This window comes from Phocoena phocoena, chromosome 1 (assembly GCF_963924675.1).
Source record: "Phocoena phocoena chromosome 1, mPhoPho1.1, whole genome shotgun sequence".
Classification (NCBI taxonomy): domain Eukaryota; kingdom Metazoa; phylum Chordata; class Mammalia; order Artiodactyla; family Phocoenidae; genus Phocoena; species Phocoena phocoena.
The window spans coordinates 106,513,925-106,536,639 of NC_089219.1; the positions used below are offsets into that span (position 1 = coordinate 106,513,925).

Consider the following 22,715-nt stretch of genomic DNA (forward strand, 5'->3'; position numbering starts at 1 on the left):
CTTCTTTCTATACCCTAAGGATTGCGGGAGGATTCTTTAGGAATTCTGTGAAGAAATCTGGCATCCTAATGAGCATCTTTAAAATATGGTAACTGTACCTTTAGGTCAAGTCCCTTTTCTTCACTAAATTTAGACATCAGAAAAAAATAGACCTTTAACACAGCAGTGTTTGACCTTTCTGCTGTAACCTGGCTTACCGCCTTTACTGTTTGTAGAATAATAAAACATTGAGAGGAGGAAGAAAACATTCAGCTTGAAGAATCATGGCATTTGATTGCTGTGCTGTTTTCTCCAGTAATTAAGAATGTGGAAGGAAATAGATTAATTAGGCTCAAAGTGTTTGTAGATAAAATGTATGTTTTGGATTCTGGATCTACTGTTTAAGTCTTGACTTTTAAGCACCTTAAGGCCTCTTGTGCTTTATGGCAAAAGAAGATCTAAGTGGGACAAAGGCAGACTGATTTTTGTCTGTTTCTGAACAAATGTGGATAGAATAGAAATAAGTGTAAATTGTTTTTGGTAGTTCTCTTTTTAGTCTGTAGAAAGAAAAAACTTGAAAAAAAAAAATTCCTTTAGCTAAATTCTGCTACAAGTATGAAGAAAAGCTCTTATCCTAAGAGCGAGATTGTTCTGTAAGGTCATTTTGATTCCTTTGTTTAATCTGGTTACTGTTAAATATCTCCATCAGAATGCCTCCTGGTTGCTTTTCTTCTTTTTCTTTCTCTCTTTCCTTCTTTCTTTCTTATATTAAAGAAAAACTGCAACTCCTGCTTACTAATTTTCTGACATTATGCAAACTGATTTATTTGCCTCCTACAGAATTTATGTCTGAAGACCCAAGGTTGTCAAATATCTAAAGAAAGGTTTGAAGCTTTATTCTAGCTGATAATTTCCTTCTTTATTGTCTGGCCCTGAACTACAATAGGAAAGCTGTCATAGAAGGGGCGTGGTCCCTTGGTAAACATTAATTCAGCTCTGGTTCACGTGCAGTTTTCTTTTCTATCTAAATTCAGAGAGTAAGAGACCTTTGCTTCAAGCCTTGCAATGCCAGAGTCTGCTCTTGTATGGCTATGATAAATTTATCCCTCTCTATAGCTTAGCTGTGTAACCCAGATCAGGCCCTTTGGAAGGGGTAAGCATTAGATGCTGGTGAAAGATTAGGCCTTTAATTTTATGCTAGTTGATAGTTCTTGTGTATCCCCTATTGCTAACAATAGGATAGAAAATTATAGTAGTTTGAGCCCTGTGACTTTCTATTATGACTATGAAAGTGTCAAGAAAACTGCTGTTAATCCAGAAGATCTAAATAATTGCCTTTTAGCCTAAAGGTCTTATTTTATGCAACCTTAGGCCTGGAAGCAATTCTCTTTTCTGATGCTGAAAAGCATTTGTCCTGAGTCAAAAGCAACTGAATTTAAAATTATATTATGATTACAACATGATTTTAGAAACTGATAGCATGGAGATTAACACTGATTCAACCAAATCAAGTATTAACTGATTTCAGGCTCTACAAAATCTTTCATAGGAGTGGTTGGTTTATGTACTTGATATTTGACAAGATTCATTATGAGCTGTTTACTCAGTGGGACTTTGCTAGGTACTCTTTTGGCAGACTTACCTGAAAGGACATTTTTTTCCTGAGATTTAAAATAATATTATGAATAAAGAAGAAACAAACATCTTCTAGCCTTTAGGTCAATACATTACATTTACCAGATTAGGGGTTTCCTATGATGATTCGTGCCAAGATGGGTTCAGATGAGATCCAGACTCATTATGTACTTTTCTGTGGCATCCTTTGGATTTAAAGTTAATGTTGAAATGCGTAAATTAAACATCTACCTTTTTATCTATTTATCTGGTCTTTTTCTAAGAGAGCCACTGAGAGATTAGAGCAATGGTCTGGGAATTAGGAGACAGGCCTATTTTTGTTAATTTGCTTTTGTTTTTATTGTTCTGTTTACTTTATTAAACAAAAACTTTTGGTCCGTACAATATTACGGGCATTATGGTAGGCAATGGGTTGATAAATATGAAAAGGAAGTTACCAACTTAACTGCATTTGGTTTAATTGGATCCTTTTCCTGATTTCCAGTGTAACTTTGGACAAATTACTTATCTAAGTCTCCATTTCCTCAAATGTAAGATAGGATTGGACCAGATGGCTAATTTATAAAGTGTCCTTCACAGCTCTAAGAGATTCTTTGGTTTAAAGTGATTAAATATGACCATTTAAAACTTGAAGCTATTTAATTCTGCTTGTTATAGTTTGAATTTGAAAAATATCTTGTAATGGATGTTGTTGGAAATTTGTTTTACACCGAGGAAGTAAGAAGGCAAGTTTGGTAGAGAATGTTTTATCGTTAAATAAATGATAAAATTATTTATCAGTCAGAATTGTTGTAAATATCTATTAAAATAGTTACCTCTTCCATGGTGTGACATAATTCACATCGCTTCAGGGCAAGGCTCCCTGTTATACCCACAACAACAGATATCTCAATTTTTTCTAGGAGTCATTATCCTTGCTACTTTTCTCTTTCTCCCTGTCTCACCATCCAGTCCTGTAGACTCTACCTTCAAAACATATCCAAATCTATCCATTTCTCTCTCCCTCCATTACTACCACTATAATCCAAGCCACTATTATCTTTCCCCTGCAGCAGCCTCCTAGCTGGTCTTCCCATTCCTATTGGTGCTCCCAACAATCTGTTCATCACAGAGCAGCTATTTAAAATTCAAATATGATTGATTACTTTTCCGTTAAAAACCCTGCAGTCCATTCTCATTTCAATGAGAATGAAATCCAGCTTCATTACCTCCGATGTAGGTTCTGTACACCAGATCTGGCCCCTCCCTGCCTTTCCACCTCATCGTGTATTACCATCCACTTTGCCCAGTATGCTCTAGCCCTGTGCTTTCCAGAAAGGCCGCCACTAGCCCTGTATGACTTCTGAGCACTTGAAATGTGGCTAGTCCGAAATGGGATATGCTGTGAGTGTGAAGTATGACCTTAATTTTAAAGACTTATTATGGAAAGAATGTAAAGTATCTTGATAATTTCTATATTGAATACATGCTTATGATAATATTTTAGGTATAATATATTGGGTCAAATAAAATGTTTTATTAAAATTAAGTTTACCTATTTATTTTTACTTTAGGCAATGAAGATACTAGAAAATTTTAAATTACATATGTGGCTCATATTATATTTCTCTTGGAAAGTGCTCCTCTAACCATGTAGGCTTTTCTCTTTCCCAGGGGCATATCTACCCGAGGTCTTTTCCATTAGTTGATCCTCTGCCTGGATTATTCTTCTGAATAAGATGATTCTTATTTTGCAGAGCTGGTTCTTTATCATGTAGATCTTAATTTAAATGCTGCCTGATAGAGACCTTCCGCTCATCAACCACTTTAAAGTAACTTAACAACTTTGTCATGCTTTCCTATTTTATAGCATAGGGCTTGTCACTAGCTTATATTTAGTGTATTTCCTTGTTCTTTTATCATTTAGCTCCCCATTCCGAATCCCACAGTGCTTTGCATATTAGGGGGTACTTCGTAGATGTTCTAAAAAATGATGAACAGCCCTGGAAGAATAGCAAAGATTTTTCTTCTGAAATCTTTATACTTCCAGTCAGTTGCTGTCAGGAAGGGGTTTAAGGTAAGCTGAAACCCCACTGCCTAGAAGGTGGTAATCAGAGTTTAAACATGTGAGGTAAAGAAAAAATGAATATAGCTGCCTTTTTTCTCTTCCTAATGGATTTGTATTTTCCCTAATGGGAGTGCAGGAGAAAGGGAGTGGGGATAGGCAGGGAGAGAAGAGATGGAATTTAATGCCACAGTGAATTGCTAAAGTTTTATTTTTGTATCTTAGCTCATAATGAATATTAGGTACAGTTCGGTAAGTTTTTCTTAGTCTGATCATCCCAAATATAAATAGATTTTTTTTTCACCTGAATCTTTTTGGTGAATCGATATTCCTATAAAACATACCTCCTTCCCAGACCCTATGGATTTTAAAATTTATTTTAATTTTTGTTACTTTTTATCTTGAAATAATTTCAAAGTTAGAGAAGTCATAAGAGAAGTACAAAGAACTCACAGATTCACCAGTTGCTATATGTTGCTACGTTTGCTTTATCACTCTCACTGTTTATAGACACAATTTTTTTATTCCTGAATTATTTGAGAATTAGTTGCAGATATTATGCATCTTTACGCTCAATAAGCATGTATTTCCTAAAGACAAGGACATCTCTTACATAACTACAGTACAATTACCAAAGTTAGGAAATTTAGTATTGATTAAATACTATTATCTAATGTATGGTCCATATTTGAAATCTACCCATTTTTCCAATAATGTGAATAGGCAGGTTGTAAGAAAGATAGTTGAACTATAACTTTTTCTCCCTTAGGGATGGTGTGAGTTTGACCTTTTGAATTCCCTGATTGAAAATAGGATAAAGCAAATATTTGATCATCATAAGCATTTTTAAAAATCCTCTCTTCTTTTTAATCTCTGAATTACTTGCTTTAACTGAATAGAGAAAGAGAAAGGTGGGGAGGGGAGCTAGAGAGGAAGTGAATCAGTACTCAGAATGTGGAACAGGACTGGCTTCAGGAATTACTGATAAGCCATTCAGCAACGCTGGTTTTCTAAGTTTCTGGCAAAAGATGCCAAAGACATTTGAAGATAAAATTAAACTTTATTGTTGGCTACGCTTAACTTAATCATCTCACTGCTTCTTCCTAGCCCACGACCGAAGAGTTACTCAGACAACCAAAGCTGAATTCAGGTGAGACCGGTACAACTCAGCAGGCTGTATCTGATTCCCATTTGACAGAACTCCAGGAAAAAATCCAGCAAACAGAGGCAACCAACAAGGTATTGGAGATCACAGGGTTTCTTGAGAATGTGACTGGCTCTAGCTGGGTCTGCGTTAACCTCTCTGAGTAGGACCTGGGAGATGGGTACTGTGTATGCCTGGTGCTCTGTGGAATATATTCTTAAAAGTGTAGTTCTTTCCTGTATCTCTCATCAAGATTTTAGCCTGTTCTGCACAGGTCAGAATTTCTGGTGCCTTTTAGGTCTGATAATAAAACTTGAGTGCAATTTTCAACTGTATAAGGCACTGAGACAAGAGGTTCATGCTTTTGATTTTGGTTTAACTTCTTACCCCTTTATAGCCCATGGGTTTTAACATCTGCTTAGAAGAAAATTCCCACAATTTGGAACGCTGTGCTCCTGGCTTTGTGTACCCTTGTTGTGTCCTGTCCTGTAGTAGATAGCAGAAGCTCCTTGGTCTTCGTGTAAAAGATCCACAGCGACTCATGTGGACAAGTACTCCCAGTATGGCTGCCGTCATAGAGAAAGCACAGTGCACGAGAATTGAAGCAACTGAGTATTAAAAGAAATATTTCACATTTCCTGCTACTTTCTCTTGCTGATTGACTTAGGACTTTAATGGTTATGCTATGTGGGGAAAAATTAATAAGGTAATATTCCCTAAGAAATCCTTTAAACCTAGATTTGAGGAAGGACTTCATGGTTGCATTTGAGGTTAAAAGAAATCATTGACCTACCAAACTGTTTTTCTTCGCTGAATTCAGATTCTTCAAGAAAAACTGAATGAAATGAGCTGTGAACTGAAGTCCGCTCAGGAGTCGTCTCAGAAGCAAGATGGTACAATTCAAAACCTCAAGGAAACTCTGAAAAGCAGGGAAAATGAGGTAAAATGTTTGGCAGTCAAGGACCCATGAGGAAACAATTTTTCCCATCAAAGTAGACAAGTATTCTATAATTTGTTGAATTGGATATTGTCAGACTAACAGATCGTAGCCTAGAGAAACTGTAGTGTCATCTAAATTGGAATTTTGGAATAGTCCTGCTTCTAAAATCTGTACAGGCGAGATAACGGAATTTGTATTTAGCTTGCTAACATTTTTGGTACTCCCTGTCTTTGTTTTCAGACCGAGGAGTTGTACCAGGTGATCGAAGGTCAAAACGACACAATGGTAAAGCTTCGAGAAATGCTGCACCAAAGTCAGCTTGGACAGCTTCATGTATGTGAGGGTCACCTGGGACGGGAGGCATCACTTGAGGATGTGCCACTCGCAGCCACAGTGTTGATCTTTTTGTTCTTGTCGGCTGCTCAGTGCTTGCCCTCCTTGTGACGATGATTCTCACTCTCTTTTCAGAACTCAGAGGGTACTTCCCCAGCTCAGCAACAGGTGGCTCTGCTTGACCTTCAGAGCGCTTTATTCTGCAGCCAGCTTGAAATACAGAAGCTCCAGAGGGTGGTACGACAAAAAGAACGGCAGCTGGCTGATGCCAGACGATGTGTGCAATTTGTAGAGGCTGCAGCACAGGAGAGAGAACAGCAGAAAGAGGCTTCTTGGAAACATAACCAAGTAAATCATTAATCATTTTGTGGCACTGTGTAAATGCAGACTTTGCCCTGATAGTAACTTTTTATAAGGATAGCTTGTGTTGAACCCTTGAGTTACTTACTTAATCTAAGTAATTCAGCTCAACATTTGTTGCCCTTATACCATGTGCCAGGTATTGGGGCTGTGTTCTGGAAACACAAGGGTGGATATCACAGGCTCTATTCCTCTTAAGTTACTTGTAATATAGTATGAAAGACAGTCACGTAAACAGTATTTCAACGTGGTAAATACTGTAGAAGAGGCATATAGGGGTCCTGTAGGAATATATACAAGGGACCGGGGAAGGGAATCAGGAAAGCTTCACAAAGGAGGAGATATCTGAGATTATTCTTGAAGGGTGGGTAAGAGTCAGCGAGACAGAAAAGTGGGAAGAACAGCCAAGTCAGAGGAATGGCGTGCACAATTAGTCATGTATATTTTTTTAAATAAAACACATAATTCTTAAATGGTTTCTTGTTAGAGCAAATGCCATCTTTTTTTTTTTTTTTAAGATTTAAAAAGATAGGTAGGAATGTTGTATCCTTGAGTTTACTGTAAAGTAAAGGATCCAGGTTTATGGTAGAACAGAGTCCCACTTAGTACTTACATAGATGTATCATTTTTAAGCCAAAAATAAGTATTGAACTGTAATATCAAATGTACATCCTACCCCCATCCACGGTTCCCATGATTTCCCACATCATATTTGACTCATGTGTAGTAGTATCTCTATAGTAATTTTAAGAATGGCACTTTTTGCTACTTTATTTTTTGTTTTCTGTGCTTTGAAAGTTTTAAGGCCTCCATATCTAATGACCATGTGAAAATTTTAGACTGTTTGAAAAGGGAATCTATTTAATCCAGGAGTTGCGAAAAGCCTTGCAGCAGCTACAAGGAGAATTGCAGAGTAAGGGCCAACGGCTTCATACCCTGGAGGCTGAAAAATACAATGAGATTCGCACCCAAGAGCAACACATTCAGCAGCTCAACCACAGTCTGAGTCACAAAGAGCAGCTGCTTCAGGTGAGTCCACAGAATGATTTCAAGTAAAACTGGGTTCCTAGAGCTCGGGAATTTATGTTCATATCATCTCAAAACATTAGTCCACCTGTGTTGAGTACCTGCTACATGTAGAACATTAAGAGGTGGGAATCAGGAGGATTCAGAAGAAATAGAAAGTACAATCCATCAACCAAGATGCTAACCAGCAAGTGTAGGAAACAAGAAATATAGACCTGAAACAGTTAAGCAATAAGTATTCAGCAAATAGTTATTACGCACCTCTGTGAGTTAGATACTAGGCTAGGTATGAGGAAAATGAAGAGAAGATGTGCCCACTGCTCCCACTGAAGACCTCTGTATAGAAATTTCCAGAGTTATATAGATGATAAAATGAAAGTTATAGGAAAAAATGGAGCACCAAAGAAGAGACTGATCAGTTCTACCACCTACTCTAAGCTTTAGTCACACCGGATCCCTTATATTTCGCTGAGCATATGATTTTTTCATGGTATACATATGTTGTGCCGGTTTTTTTCTCTGATAGAGATACCCCACAGCCTCTCGGGAAACTCCTAGTCCTTTAAGACTCAGAGCAAATGTAACCTCTTTTGTGAGAACTTTAGTGACACCTTCAGGCAGAGTTAGGCAATGCAGCCCGTGTTCCCCTAGTAGCTTGCTACATGCGTGTATGTATACACCTGCGTATATGTGATGCAGAATAGTTGACATTCTGTATGTCTGTCATCTCTGCTAAACTGTGTTCCCCTTGAGAGTGATCACATTTTGTTTTTTATCCCGAATCACTAACAAATTCCTTGACAAAGTGTGGAAATTCAGTTAATACTGAATAAATGAATAAAGGAAAATATATTTTGGTCTCATTAGGAATTTCGGGATCTCCTGCAGTATCGAAATAACTCGGACAAAACCCTTGAAGCAAATGAAATGTTGCTTGAGAAGCTTCGGCAAAGAATACAAGATAGAGATGTTGCTCTAGAGGTAGGTACCGTAATTTTGCTTATGATGCTGTGGATTATTTCATCCACAGGGGGACTTCAGAAATGTATTTACTTAATTTGCTGCTTTTGGGAGTTGGTTCTCCATTCCTTTATATTTGGAATCTTATTGAATAAGAGTGATCAGAATAGTGACTCTTGTGGAGCTTTGGGATGCTGACTTTGCTTGCAGCGGGCTATAGACGAAAAGTTCTGCAGTCTAGAAGAAAAAGAAAAAGAACTGCGTCAACTTTGTCTTGCCGTGAGAGAGCGAGATCATGACTTAGAGAGATTGCGCGGTATCCTCTCCTCCAATGAAGCTACCATGCAGGTAAGAGCAAAATCTGTCATGACTTGGTATCCCTCTCCCACTTGGATTCTAAACCTGAAACATCACCCCTTCCATCATTTTCTGAAAACCAGGATATTTGCTTTATTAAAAAATATATATACAAAAGCAAACAAAAATAGCAGTCATTAGTTCTGTCGTTATACATAAGGGAGTGAGAAGTTTTAGCACTTCTGCTGTGAACTTTGTGGGAGAGGGCAGTGAATATGGATTTTTATACATAGTTCTAATTTATTTCTAATCCTTGCTAATATTTATATACTTTTATATAAATTTTGCTCAGATGCAGCTATTATATTGTATTTTTCTCATTAATATTATGTACATGTCTGTGTACAGCCACAATCAGAACACTTGTTTCTCTTATTAATATTTACTCTGGGCTATTTTTGTATTAGAGCTTAAATATCTAACCATCTGACACTTCTTGAAGTTCTTCACTTCCTCCAAAGTACTTCATTTAACACATACATTATACTTATCTCTCTACAAACTAGATGAGAGTTTCTAAAAGCAACAAATAGACTAGTATGGCATTGTTAGATTAGATACTACGTTTTTTCCTTTTGCAAAAGAAATTGACAGATAACTTAGGAGATAATGTAAAGGTGGATCAGGTTTCCTGTTTATGCTGAGGAGTGTGGGGTGGCCCTTTGACTTAACGGCTGCTTTCTTTGTGACTGTAGTGTATGGAGAGTCTCCTGAGGGCCAAAGGCCTGGAAGTGGAACAGTTGTCTGCCAGCTGTCAAAACCTCCAATGGCTGAAAGAAGAAATGGAAACGAAATTTAGCCATTGGCAGAAGGAGCAAGAAAGTATCATTCAGCAGCTACAGACATCTCTGCATGACAGGAACAAAGAAGTGGAGGCAAGAATTTAGTTAACTTAAGGGCAGTTGGTTTAGTGATGACATAATCTCAGTCTTGCATTAGGACTCTTGAGGTCTGAGAGGCCGGTGACCCAAGTCTTTAATTCTGTCCTGTCTCTGGGCAGGTCACTGGCTTTCACTGGGACTTTTTTTTCCTATACCTATAAACTCAAGGGGACAATTGTCTTTCTCAAAGAAGTTATGTGAGAATTAATGGGATCTAAAAAATGTACCTACAGTAGAATAGCTAACCTTTGTTATGGTGCCCATGCTGCGTCATGCACTTTCTTAAGAGCTTAATGGATGTCAATTCATTGAATCCTCGCAAATCTATGAGGTACATACTATTATTCCTCTTTGACAGGCAAGGAAACAGACTTCTGAAGTGAAGCAACTTGTCCAAAGTGACATAGCTAGTAAGTGGCAGAGCCAGTGTGCACCCCAGGCGATCTGGCTCCACAGTTTTCACCCCCATGTATTACCTCCAGTGTAGAACTAGCAGCTTCATCACCGTGCTAATAAATACAGTGCTTGTTATCTTTCTCAGCTGATCATTTTGTGTTCCCCCCATAAAGTCAAACGGGAGCAGATAAATGAACCGAGTGCCCATTTATCCGCACCTAACGTTATTATGTGCCCTGAGCATTATAGGGCAAGGACTTATTTTAGAAAACAATATGTAAGTTGCCATTCTAAGTATTTTTTTCTGTATCGTTAGTGTTCATTCACTGAGCATGTATTGACAGTCTTTTATGTGCCAGGCCTATGCTGGATCTGCGGGAACAAAAATGAATAAAACATCATACTTGCTCTCTCTTCTATGATAGATTCTTTTAAGCCCTTTGATATACAGTAGATGGAATTCTTTCCTCCAAAACTTACACTGTCTCTCCTGTATTAGGATCTTAGTGCAACATTGCTCTGCAAACTTGGACCAGGACAGAGTGAGATAGCTGAGGAGCTGTGCCAGCGTCTACAGCGAAAGGAAAGGATGCTGCAGGACCTTCTAAGTGATCGAAACAAACAAGTGGTGGAATATGAAATGGAGATTCAGGGCCTGCTTCAGTCCATGAGCAGCAGGGAGCAGGAGAGCCAAGTAAGGACTAATGCCCAGTCCAGAAGAGTACCACTTAGTGCGTTTATAGTCCGCATTTTACCGTCCATTCTGTTAGTTCTTCTCCTTCAGTCTATTAACTAGACTACAGTTTTACATCAGTCATCAGAGTATGAAATATTTCTAGAACACTTTGCATTTGGAGGGTGCCTAAATAATACATGTCCCCACTCATAAAATTCATTATGTACATTTTCTTTTCCTTAATGTTCTGATAATTTTGACAGAAAGGAATATAGGGTTCTGGAGTGTTTTGATTTTGATTCTAAATTATCAAGACTTGAGTGATATTTTGTTTCTAGCCAGGGTATGGGAAAACGTATACTTTACATATTTTCTCTTAATTCATGTAAAATCTGAGTTATTTTAAGAGAGAAAAAAAAGTTTGTGTTTTTTCAAAGGCCATGATGAGAATAAACAATCTCATAGTAATTTCAAAATAATAGTAGACAAATATTTCAAAAGTAAATTCTTAACTTACCCTCCTTTTCACGTATCTTTCTCCTAAAGGCTAGAGAAAGTCTAGTATAGTTGACTTGTGCTGCATTTCAGGGACCAGTCACTCAGAATTCTCCCTAGTCAGTTCTCAGAGGGAACTAGATTCTTATCATTTGCCTATGTTATTTGACAATAATATTCTCTAATGCTTCCTTATATTATGGGATGGCTATATTCCACTCATCCAATTCTTAGGCCCACTGCAGTAAATATACATTTTGTTAGATACATGCTGCCATGTGCTGCAGAAATTGCTCTGGAATAGACCTAACAAGATCATTGTGAATTATTTAAGTCTTTGGCAAGAGGCTAACAAGTCTTTGAGTTTTCTTTTTCACCCCTTTGTAATTTGAAAGAATTAGCCTTATAACACTTAATATACCGCTGGTAGTAAAATAATGGAATCTAGGAGATGCCTGAAATTACAAAAGATTTTCAGCGCAAGAAAAAGTGGAATGATTGTATTCTTCTAAATCTGCTTCTCGAATTTTATATGCAGAAAAATCCCTTGAATAGCTTTTTAAAAACGTAGCCTCAAGAATTTGCATTTCTTACAAGCTTCCAGGTGATGGTGATGCTGCTGGCCCATGAGCCACACTTGGAGGAGCAGTGCTAAAAACAGCACTGCTAGAAAAAGAGTACCAAGCCAGATAGATCATATATATGGCACAAGATGTCTTGTGTATTATTCACTCTGTTTTTTCTCATAATTTCACAGAGATTTTTATTAAGGCAAATTAATAATGTACTGTTACCTCTAAGATGGTTATGTCCAAATCCCTAAAGAGTCTGAATTTTACATACTAAAACTGGAAGTTTATTCTTTTATTTCCCTTAGAAGTTATGACAAGAGCTCAGCTTCTTATTTAAAATAGTAGTAATTCTCCCAGAGACAGTCGATGCTATAATATAGCTGATATATTCATCATCTTACACCCTCTTTTAGTCTTAGTTTACTATTTCTAGATTTTCTGATTAAATGCAGACTTTCTATGTGGTAATGGTCACAAAAAAATGTTCTAAATTTTTTCCTTATTGTACCATCCTGTGTCTTAGAAAACTGTGGGATTTGAAATGAAATAAACTGGGTTTGGTGATTTTGAGGTTCAGATTCTCCTGATCATGTGGTCTGATAAAAATGTTTCTGTGTAATTGATTCATTCAATAAATAGGTCTCGAGTACCTATGAATTGAGTGCCTACTATGTGCCAGATGTTGTTCTGGGTGCTTGGGATTCAGCACTGAACAAAACATAGTACTTGCCCTTAGAAAACTTACATCCAGTTGAGGCAGGGCGGGGGGCTGGGGAGAGAGAGAGAGACAATAAATAGATATATTGATTACTGGTAAGTGCATTGTAAAAAGAATTCAGCATGACGGGGGACTTAGGAGTAGAGATGAGATTGCTGTTTTAGATAGGAAACGCAGACTAGGCCAATCTGATAAAGTTGACATTTGGCAAAGACCTTAAGGGAGTGTACCAAACAAATGTTTGGGCAAAGAGCATTCAGGCCAAAGGCACATGAGTAAAGAAAGACGTATGTTACCCAATTCAAACCAGAATCTTAATACCTTAGCCTGATAGTTCTAGCAGAACAAGTTTAGATTATTTTATTTGTAACAGATGTGTTATATTCCGTTTTTCCAATATTGTGCCTATGAGAGACTTTCTTTCCGCTCATTGACTATGGTTTTTCCTATAAAATAAAAGCAAGGAAACTATTTCTTAGGGCCCCACTGGCTTTTCTGAAATGGTTGGCTTTTAACAATGACATCAGAACACAAATTTTTTTTTTTATTAGGATATCTCTCTAATGTTATGTGTGATTTCCTTACTAGGCTGCTGCAGAAAAGATGGTACAGGCCCTAATGGAAAGAAATTCAGAATTACAGGCCCTGCGCCAGTATTTAGGAGGGAAAGATTTCATGACGTCCCAGGCACTCATCTCTAACCAACCAGCTGAAGTTACGTCCGTCAGTCCCCATCTTGGAGAGCAGACTGATCAAGTAAGAACCATAGACTTGTACAGATGTTTATGCCAACTGCATTTTCTTTTTATATCTGGGGCATAAGTATGATAATTTTAATATCAAGTTATGCAAGAATGTTCCAAGTCCTTGTCATTGTGATCATGGTTCCTGTATCTTCCTAAATCCCCCGACTCTTCCAATTTTTAGGGTTCAGTGCCTATACCCTCCAGAGATGATAGCACTTCATTGACTGACAAAGGGGATACTAGCATACCCAGGTCTGCGTTAGGTAAGTATCAAATTTCATTTCACTCAGGAACCTCTGTCTTTCCTTCCTGTAACTCTCTGTTAATAGGTTTGGCCAAGACTCTCTTTCTCTTCCTACCAAAATGGAAAAAATAAGTTTGGATTCCACTGAAAGGCTGAAGACATGTGTCTTCTAGGGAGAACTGCCCTTGCCTTATTTTGAATTAAAAGTATTGCTCTGGCTGTACAATTTGACTCAGAGAAACTGCATCCTAATTCTCATTTTCAGTTAGCTTTGCAGGGATTCAGGAACGCGGGAGGCAGGGTTTCCAAACCTGCACAGCAGGACCACGGGGCTGACCTGTCTCCTGGGTACCTTAAGCAGGCTGAGGCTGCTCACTGTAAATTGACATAACCCACATTACAGTGTTGGGAGGGGTAGGCAGTGCCAAGCTCCCCTCCATCCAAGGGATGGTTATAGGCCTTGAACTCCCTAAAAACAACTGAGCAAAACTCAAGTGCGTGCCTTAGAGTCTCTGACTTTCACAGACCAAAAGGTTGGGATCTAGGGAAGCATCAAAGAAGCTGTTATCCAGTGAGTTCCAAAAATAGGGGCTCACCATGGTTAGTGACTTAGTGATTATAGTGCTGTGATAAGAAATGTTGTGGACTTGGAGGATAAACTTACGATTTTTTAAATGATTTTAAGAATGTATAAACTTTGTGTTATAGTGTAGGGTATTATGGAATTCATAGATAAGTTGTGCAAGTAGTCATTTTTTAGTGGGAAACTTTATGCTAGTTAAAGAGTAAAGGATGCTGAATTTGTTCAATTTACTCCATATTTACCTTTTTTTAAAAGCATCTTTCCCCAAGTTTTTATTTTGCAAATTTCAAGCCTATAGAAAAGTGGCAAAATAGTACAATGAATACCCATATACAGTTTTATTAAGATTCACCAATTGTTAACATTTTGCTACTTTTGCATTATTTCTTGCATGCACCCACACACAGATATGTTTTTTTCTGAACCATTTAAAAATTACTCACAGAAATCATTGACACTTTATCCCTAAATACTTCATTATGTACTTCCTAAGAACAAGGGCATTCTCTTCCATAACTACAATATAATTATCACGCTCAGGGAATTTAGCTTTAATACAGTCATAGTATCTAATGTACAGTCTATATTCAGAGTTCGCATTGTCCCAATAATATTCTTGATAGCTGGTTGTTCTCTTCCCTCAGGGATCATGCATTGCATCTACTTGTCATGGTTCTTTAGTCTCTTTTAATCTAGAACAGTTTTCTAGCCTTTTTTGTCTTTTTTAACATTGGCTTTCTTTTTCAATTGAAGTGTAGTTGATTTACAATGTTGTGTTAATTTCTGATGTACAGCAAATTGATTCCGTTTTTCATATATATATATTCTTTACCATATTCTTTTACATTATGGATTATTATAGGATATTGAATATAGTTCCCTGTGCTGTACAGTGGGACCTTGTTGTTAATCCGTTTATATATAATAGTTTGCATCTGCTAACCCCAGCCTCCCAATCCAACCCTCCCCCCCACCCCCCGACAACCACAAGTTTGTTCTCTGACATTGGCATTTTGTAAAACTCTGGGCCAGCTAATGGCCCTCAATTTGGCTCTGATTGTTTCCTCATGGTTAGGTTCAAGTTAAACATCTTTGGCAAGAATACTACGTGGATGATGTCTTTCTCAGTGCATCACATCAGGAGCACATGGTATCAGTTTGTGTTATGCTCGGTGATATTAAGTTTACTTGTTTGGTTAAGGTTGTATCTGCCAGATGTCTCCACTCTGAAGGCTCATTTTCCCCTTTGTAATTAATAAGTGATCTGCCAGCAAATGCCTCGAGATGTTGATAGTTCTGCTTTCCCACAGTCATTCACCCAGTGGTTTTAGCATCCTTTGAGCTTGTTGGAACTCATTATCTGGTAGTTTAAAAAAGAGATTTTCTATTTCTAAAATTCCTTCTTTGTTTAGTAGTGTGTATTCTTTTATAAAGAAGAGATGCCCTTTCCCTATTCTTCCTACTCCGTTTGTTTATATCAGTATGGAGTAATGGGTTCTTTTTTTTAAAAAAAATCATTTTATTATCCATTTCTGTCATTATTCCATTTGATAACCAAATTATCCCGGATTTGGCCAGTTGGAGCCCCTTCAAGCTGTTCCTCTCTCCTTTCGGTATTTCCCCATCTGTTTTTGAGCACTTCCATACTTTCTGGCACAATAAGATGTTCTGTGATTTTCTTTTACTTTGCCTACCTCCGCCCTGAAATTATCCCTTACTTCAAGGAGCTCTCTGGTTCCTTTTAGTGGGTAATGGCATTTATATACTAGTATCTGGATATAAGATAGGTTCATAGCTACAGGTATGTCATTTGCTTCTAGGCCCTTTTAAGTGAACAGAGCTAAGGATGTTTATATGTGTGAGCGTGTGTGTGTGTGTGTATACACATATATATGTATATATATACACATATATATACATATATATGTGTATACACACACACACACACACACACACACACACACACACACACATATATCTCCATTTGATACTGATTCCTCTAATTCCAGTTAAACAATACAAGTTCTTTCTTTCCATTATTTTGTATTTGTATCTGCCTTCTCCCAACATTGAGAAACCTGGTTACCTGTAACATCACTATATTTATACATTTGCATAGTACACAAAAATAGTTTCAGAATGGCTACATGAATACCACCATCAACACTAAATCTATTAAATAATGTTTAAAATTTCTTTATAATTCTTTTTATCCTTAGAATATTTCCCACCAAGGGTGTACTGAGTTCAAAAATTATTTGGATTAATTTTTTTTATTATCTTCTGGGTGGTTATCTTGTCAATTTGCTCTTTAGTTTCATTTATTTATGTTAGTATTCAGCGTTTGGCTTTTGCTTCCTCATTGTGGAAACTAACTTTACACATTAATAATAAAACATTAACGTGGGCTTCCCTGGTGGCGCAGTGGTTGAGAGTCCGCCTGCTGATGCAGGGGACACGGGTTCATGCCCCGGTCCAGGAAGATCCCACATGCTGCGGAGTGGCTGGGCCCGTGAACCGTGGCCGCTGAGCCTGTGTGTCTGGAGCCTGTGCTCCGCAACGGGAGAGGCCACAACAGTAAGAGGCCCACATACCGCAAAAAAAAAAAAAAAAAAAAAAAAAAATTAACGTGCTTCAAAGCTCAAAAATATAGAAAAGTGTACTCCGAAGTCCCATCTACTTCCCTGTCCTTTCTCTGCTATTTTTACTCATCCCCTGAAGACAACCAGTTTCATTTCTGAGGTATCCTTCCTGTGTTTCTTTTTGCAAAAATAAGCAGATGAATTCTATGTGTATATGTGATGTGTATGTGTATGTTCTTATTTCCCCTTTTCCTAATATAAAGCATACTTAACTAGATGTATTCTTCTGTGCCCAGCTTGTTGTACTTAATATCTTGGATATCACTCCGTATAACTTCATTAAAGATATTCCTCATTCTTTTTTACGGCTATATATAGTATTTCACTGTGTGGATATACTGTGCTTTATTCATTCTTTTATAGGCTTGTAGGTTGATTGCAGTATTTTGCTATTACAAATAATGCTGCAAGGAACAACCTGTGCATATGTGTTTTGTTGTTGTTGGGTTGTATCTTAAATTCCTTAGAAACAAGGCAGCAAAGATCACATTATGTTGATACTGATTATAACTAGCATTATGTATTCATTTTTAGGAGACTTGGATACAGTTGCAGGGCTGGAAAAAGAACTGAGTAATGCCAAAGAGGAACTTGAGCTCATGGGTAAAAAAGAAAGAGAAAGTCGGGTGAGTTTTCTTGTTAAGCCTAATTTCTTAATTCCTGTTTTTTTCAAAATGCTTCATATATAAAAGAGTAAAATTCTCCAAGTATAATATCTGGGTCCAAATGCAAGTTGAGCCTTTTTTCTTTCTGGAGAAAAATAGAAATCCCTTTATATACACATTTCTCACCAAGATGCTCTTGTTATTTATAATGGGGATCATTAAAACTTTTTAAGTGCTGAAAAAACACAGCTTTCTCTGCCCATTGCTAACTGGAATAAAATAATTACAAAGGACTTGTGAAAAAATGAAGTGCTACATAATTGCTGCTTAGAATTATGACATTAGATCCATGAAATTAGTTTTAGAAACATGGAACAAGAGAAATTTGAGAAGGACCCACTTTTATTGAGTACTTGCTATATGCAGTGCACTGTACTGGATACTTAAATTAGCACTAATACAGCTCTGCTGAGTAAGTCATATTGGCCCTATTTTATAGATGAAGAAGCTGAAACACTGTTTTAAAACCTGGAGGTGGGGAAGAGTTATATGGCTATAAAATGCTAAAGCTAAGATTAAAACTCAAGTCTTTTGTGACTCAAAACACTTCCTAAGAAGTCATTTCCTGGAGCAGATAATTTTTCCCATTCATATGTTCTATTTCTAGCAATAGAGGTTTCATCAATTTTCTTAGAAGAGGCCTCTCAGCCTTACAGAATCCCTTCCGCTTCTTCTTCCCTATACAGCTGGTTGTTTGTACTATGATGTAGAAGAAGCATTAGGTCCACAGTATAGAGTTATAGACAAAACTGAAAGCCTTTATGTAACTATGGCCTCCATTTTAGATCGGTCAGTGTCATGAGTTCCTAAATTAAGTTTAGCTGGCTGGTCTGTATAGCTCCTCAGTTTTGTTCTACCTCTTTGTCATAGTTACATCTATAATATAAAACCTGCATTCATATTTGTAATGAAATTATCTTATTGTACCTCTAATTTCTCTTTTCATTACCATATTTCTCCTTACAGAGTTATATGAATCAAGTTTTGAGGATATGAAATTGTGTGGCATTTAAAAAATACTAGTTTAAAAAATCCCCTAGTTCCCCTCCTTTTTCTTGGTTCTGCCCTAGCCACTATCATGTCAGATAATTTAGTTTCCACATGCCGTTCCTATTTATCTCACATATATTCAATTAAGAGTAATATTACTTTTGGTTTTGTCCTGTTTTCAGGATCCTAAAATTATAATTACTATAAATGATATTTTGAAGAAAAATATTTAAAAGAAAATATCGGTATTTTGAGTGAGTTATATTTAGCTCTATTGCTTACGTCTGTATGTTCTTAATCAACTACAACTTCTCAACTCAATGCTATGTATTTTTATTATCACATTTCCTCTAATATTAGGTATTTACCAAAGCCATATAGATTTTCCCAGATTTTTCAACATTCTCCCTACTCCCTTGAGATAATAGTAGTGGTGGTAATAATAGTTATCATTCACTGATTGCCTGTTCTGTGCCATGCATTTTAATACATTTTCTCTATTCTCACATAACCCTGAAAAGTAGATATTATTCCCATTTTACAATTGAAGAATCTGAAGCTCAGTTTAAATTGCCTTGTTCGGGAGATTATGCCAAGATGTAAGACCCATGTCTATCTGACTGCAGACCTTTAGCATGCTGCAATAATGTTTTTTCTTCATGTTTTCATGTTTCTTCAATGGTGCAACTACCTCGATATAAAATGGCAGAGGTCTCTGAAGAGCGCCTAATAATTAAGAGCACCCCTTTTTCCATACCCAAGATCTGAACAAAATGAGAAATGAAATAAAATAGTGGCAGGTAGTTTGGTACTTTATCAACTGTATTACTGATAAAGGCTTACATAGAGAATTTAATGCAAGAACCAAGTGGGCCTGCTGGCCAATCCCCAGAATTAGGTAGATTTATCTGCCCAGACAGGCAACGCTGGGCCTCAGCAGACCATTCTGCGTGGTGGGGAAGAGCTTGCCTTTGGAGAAGCAGTGGCTTCCTACAGGCAGCTGTCTCCCAAGAAGAGGAAAGGTGGAACTAGGTCAAGCTTGCTTGGTTTATTCTTCCCCAGTCTACTGTTAAGTCCCTTTGCCTGCCCAGGGTTGAGTGAGTAAAGGGGTGGAGAGAGGTCAGGAGTTACAGTAACTGAGCTCCTTCAACAAGGAAGGAAATATGAGGAGAAGCATTTCCTCCTAATCTGCCGCAGTAGCCCAGAATCATCAAATACCTTTGTATAGTTATAAACCATCATAAGTCCACACAGTGATTCTATAAGCATTGATGGAGTTAGAAGATACACAAGTAGGACTTCCCTGGTGGCACAGTGGTTAAGAATCCGTCTGCCAGTGCAGGGGACACGGGTTCAAGCCCTGGTCCAAGAAGATCCCACATGCCGCGGAGCAACTAAGCCCGTGCGCCACAACTACTGAGCCTGCGCTCTAGAGCGCGCGAGCCCAACTACTGAGCCCTCATGCCACAACTACTGAAGCCCGCGTACCTAGAGCCCATGCTCTGCAACATGAGAAGCCACCACAATGAGAAGCCTGCGCACCTCAGTGAAGAGTAGCCCCCACTCACCACAACTAGAGAAAGCGCACGTGCAGCAATGAAGACCCAACTCAGCCAAAAATAAAATAAATAAGTAAATTTATTAAAGATAAAAAAAAGATACACAAGTAAAATTTTTATTGCTTATAACTTACATTTTATATTACTTAAGGAAAAAGGTGCTGCTTCCTTTAGGAGGCTTGATTACACCCTAAACTAGCTGTGTGTCATCCGTCTTCACTTGTCACAACTACTTTAAAAAAATTATCTCAAAATATTTCCTTAAAATGTTGACTTTCAAATAACTTGCCATTACCATGAAGCATATAAGACATAGTCTGGTGGCTTTGAGTCTACTTCCTTGAGTTTACATTCTGGATCTACCACTTACTGGCTCTGATTTTGAACAAGTTCCTTAATTTCTCTCAGCCTCAGTCACCTCATCTGTAAATTGAGGAGTAGAAGAGTAGTTATTCTGTAGGGTTGTTGGGAGGATTCACTCATTCTTTCATTCATCAGCTATATAGGTACCTTCTCTAAGCCAGGGCAAGTGGCAGGGATGAATAGGGAACAAAATCAACAAAGTCTCTGACCCTATGTAATTAATTCCTACTGGGGAGATTCAGACAACAAATAATACAATTACAGATTGTCATAAGCGATATGAGGGAAATAATAGAAAGTAACATGTATGGGACCATTTGAGATAGAATGCTAGAGAATGCTTCTCTGAGCAGATGCCGTGTAAGCTGGGACTCGAGGATGAGAAGGAGGCAACTCAGGAAGATATTTCAAGCAGAGGGAATAGTAGGTGCAAAGGCTCTGAGTCAAGAGAAAGTCTGGTATTCCTAGAACAGAAAAAGTCCAGTGTGCCTATGAGGTAGAAAACGGTTCATACCGAGGTTGAAAAAGTGGACAGAAGTCAAGTCATTAGGTTTGTTAAAAGGATTAAGTATATACAAAGTATTTCTTATAAGGCCTGGAACACAGTAATAAGCACCTGGTAAATGTTAGCAGCTGTGGAAATTATCATGATTTTTAGTGAAATTTGTCATAATCGAATATTTGGCTGTCATTTTCTGGTGAGGAGAGATGAAAGATACAACATTGAACGTTTAGGGCCTACAGTGTTAACTTTTGGTAGGACTTCTTCATAGGTGGTGGTGTGTTCTTCCATCAGGAGGTGTGTAATGTTTGGTGATCTCTTGTGATATTGATGATTGATGCCTCTATTAATTCGTTAAGGCTTGCAAAAATGGAGATATTCTGTCTTTTTTTTAACCTTTTAGCTGAAATACTTATGTAAAGAAAAGCATCTATTCTTGCGTCTGCTAATGGTAACCCATTTTTTAAAGTAGTATAATAAACTCATTAATTAAACAAATTTGGTATGTTTTGTAGTGCTAACAAAGATGGAGGATATCATTAGAACCACATTACAACTTCCCATGAAACACCCTTTAGTACTGCACAGTACAGTCTATTGATCTGATCCAGTAGCGCACTATTCATGCTCTAGTTTCTATTTGCACTACTGGCTGATAAGATATGGGAAAGCATTTGCTTCAATGTTAGAATGTAATTGTGACACATGTTGTTTCCTCTACCCACTGACTTCAGGATTTCTTTCTCCACAGATGGAACTCTCCGCCCTCCAGTCCATGATGGCTGTGCAAGAGGAAGAGCTGCAGGTGCAGGCTGCTGATATGGAGTCCCTGACCAGGACAATACAGATTAAAGAAGACCTCATAAAGGTCTTTGAAAGCTTTTTAAAGACTATTGGAAATGATTACAGCTCAGAATACCTGTAGGGCATCTTCAGACAACACTTGGATACATTGAGTCTTCTTATGCACTGTTAGTTTGAGCCTCTTGATATTGCCATATTCCCTCTGGTTTATGTCAGAGTTGCTAAGATTTCATAAAGAAGCTATTGTTACCGTCATACGGCTTATTAATATCCCACTTAAAGTATAGCAAACTATTTCGAGAGATTTGTTACTTTGTTCCTGTGCTGAATAGCGTTTTTATTACTTATTGGGTTGGCCAAAAAGTTCGTTTGGGTTTTTCCATAAGATCTTATGGAAAAACCCAAACTTTTTGGGCAACCCAGTATTTTTATTACTATACTTGTTTTTGACTTTTAGGACCTGCAGATGCAGCTGGTTGATCCTGAAGACATACCAGCTATGGAACGCCTGACCCAAGAAGTCTTACTTCTTCGGGAAAAAGTTGCTTCAGTAGAATCACAGGGTCAGGAAACTTCCGGAAACCGAAGACAACAAGTAAGTTATTGAATTACAAACCTTATTTTTTACTGTGAGATAAACAATTGAACAAGCCGTCAATCTCAATTATTTTTGAAGGTGTCTGTTGATGGAATTTCATAGAAAATCTGTGCTCTAAATTTCCCTGCCTTGGTCAGTAGCAACCACAGATGCTTTTTTCTCACACGTGTAGTTCCTTTGTAACTGATGCGCCATATGTGACCTCTCTTTAATGCCAAGCTTCTTAAAATGACCTGTTTGCCTGTACTCCTCCCTGTCTCCACTATCATCTCTCTCACTAACTACTCATCTCATTCCAAGCTAGCTTTTAACTCTACCAGTTCACTTAAATAGATCTCTGCGGTTATGCACTATCGTAGCTCATCTTCTTTATAGCGCTTACTGTAGCTCACAATGACATGTGTCTGTGACTCATGAATATCTTTTCCCCCCACTAGATAGTAAGCTTCTCCTTAGAACAGAGTCTGGCACATAGAAGGTGCCCAATAAATGTTTACTGAATG

General features: G+C 37.7%; 1 protein-coding gene across 17 annotated transcripts in view; it reads left to right on the top strand.

Moving 5' to 3' along the window:
- PDE4DIP (phosphodiesterase 4D interacting protein) overlaps positions 1-22,715 on the top strand; it is a 224,333-nt gene that overhangs the window by 136,898 nt on the left and 64,720 nt on the right. For all 17 annotated transcript variants that reach the window (XM_065895567.1, XM_065895596.1, XM_065895534.1 and 14 more), the window contains 14 exons: positions 4,766-4,897; positions 5,623-5,742; positions 5,983-6,075; positions 6,211-6,423; positions 7,306-7,464; positions 8,329-8,442; positions 8,632-8,769; positions 9,474-9,653; positions 10,555-10,749; positions 13,105-13,272; positions 13,444-13,525; positions 17,266-17,357; positions 21,562-21,678; positions 22,072-22,209. In XM_065895567.1, coding sequence (XP_065751639.1) covers positions 4,766-4,897; positions 5,623-5,742; positions 5,983-6,075; positions 6,211-6,423; positions 7,306-7,464; positions 8,329-8,442; positions 8,632-8,769; positions 9,474-9,653; positions 10,555-10,749; positions 13,105-13,272; positions 13,444-13,525; positions 17,266-17,357; positions 21,562-21,678; positions 22,072-22,209 — 1,941 coding nt within the window. The remainder of the gene's footprint in view (positions 1-4,765; positions 4,898-5,622; positions 5,743-5,982; positions 6,076-6,210; positions 6,424-7,305; positions 7,465-8,328; positions 8,443-8,631; positions 8,770-9,473; positions 9,654-10,554; positions 10,750-13,104; positions 13,273-13,443; positions 13,526-17,265; positions 17,358-21,561; positions 21,679-22,071; positions 22,210-22,715) is intronic.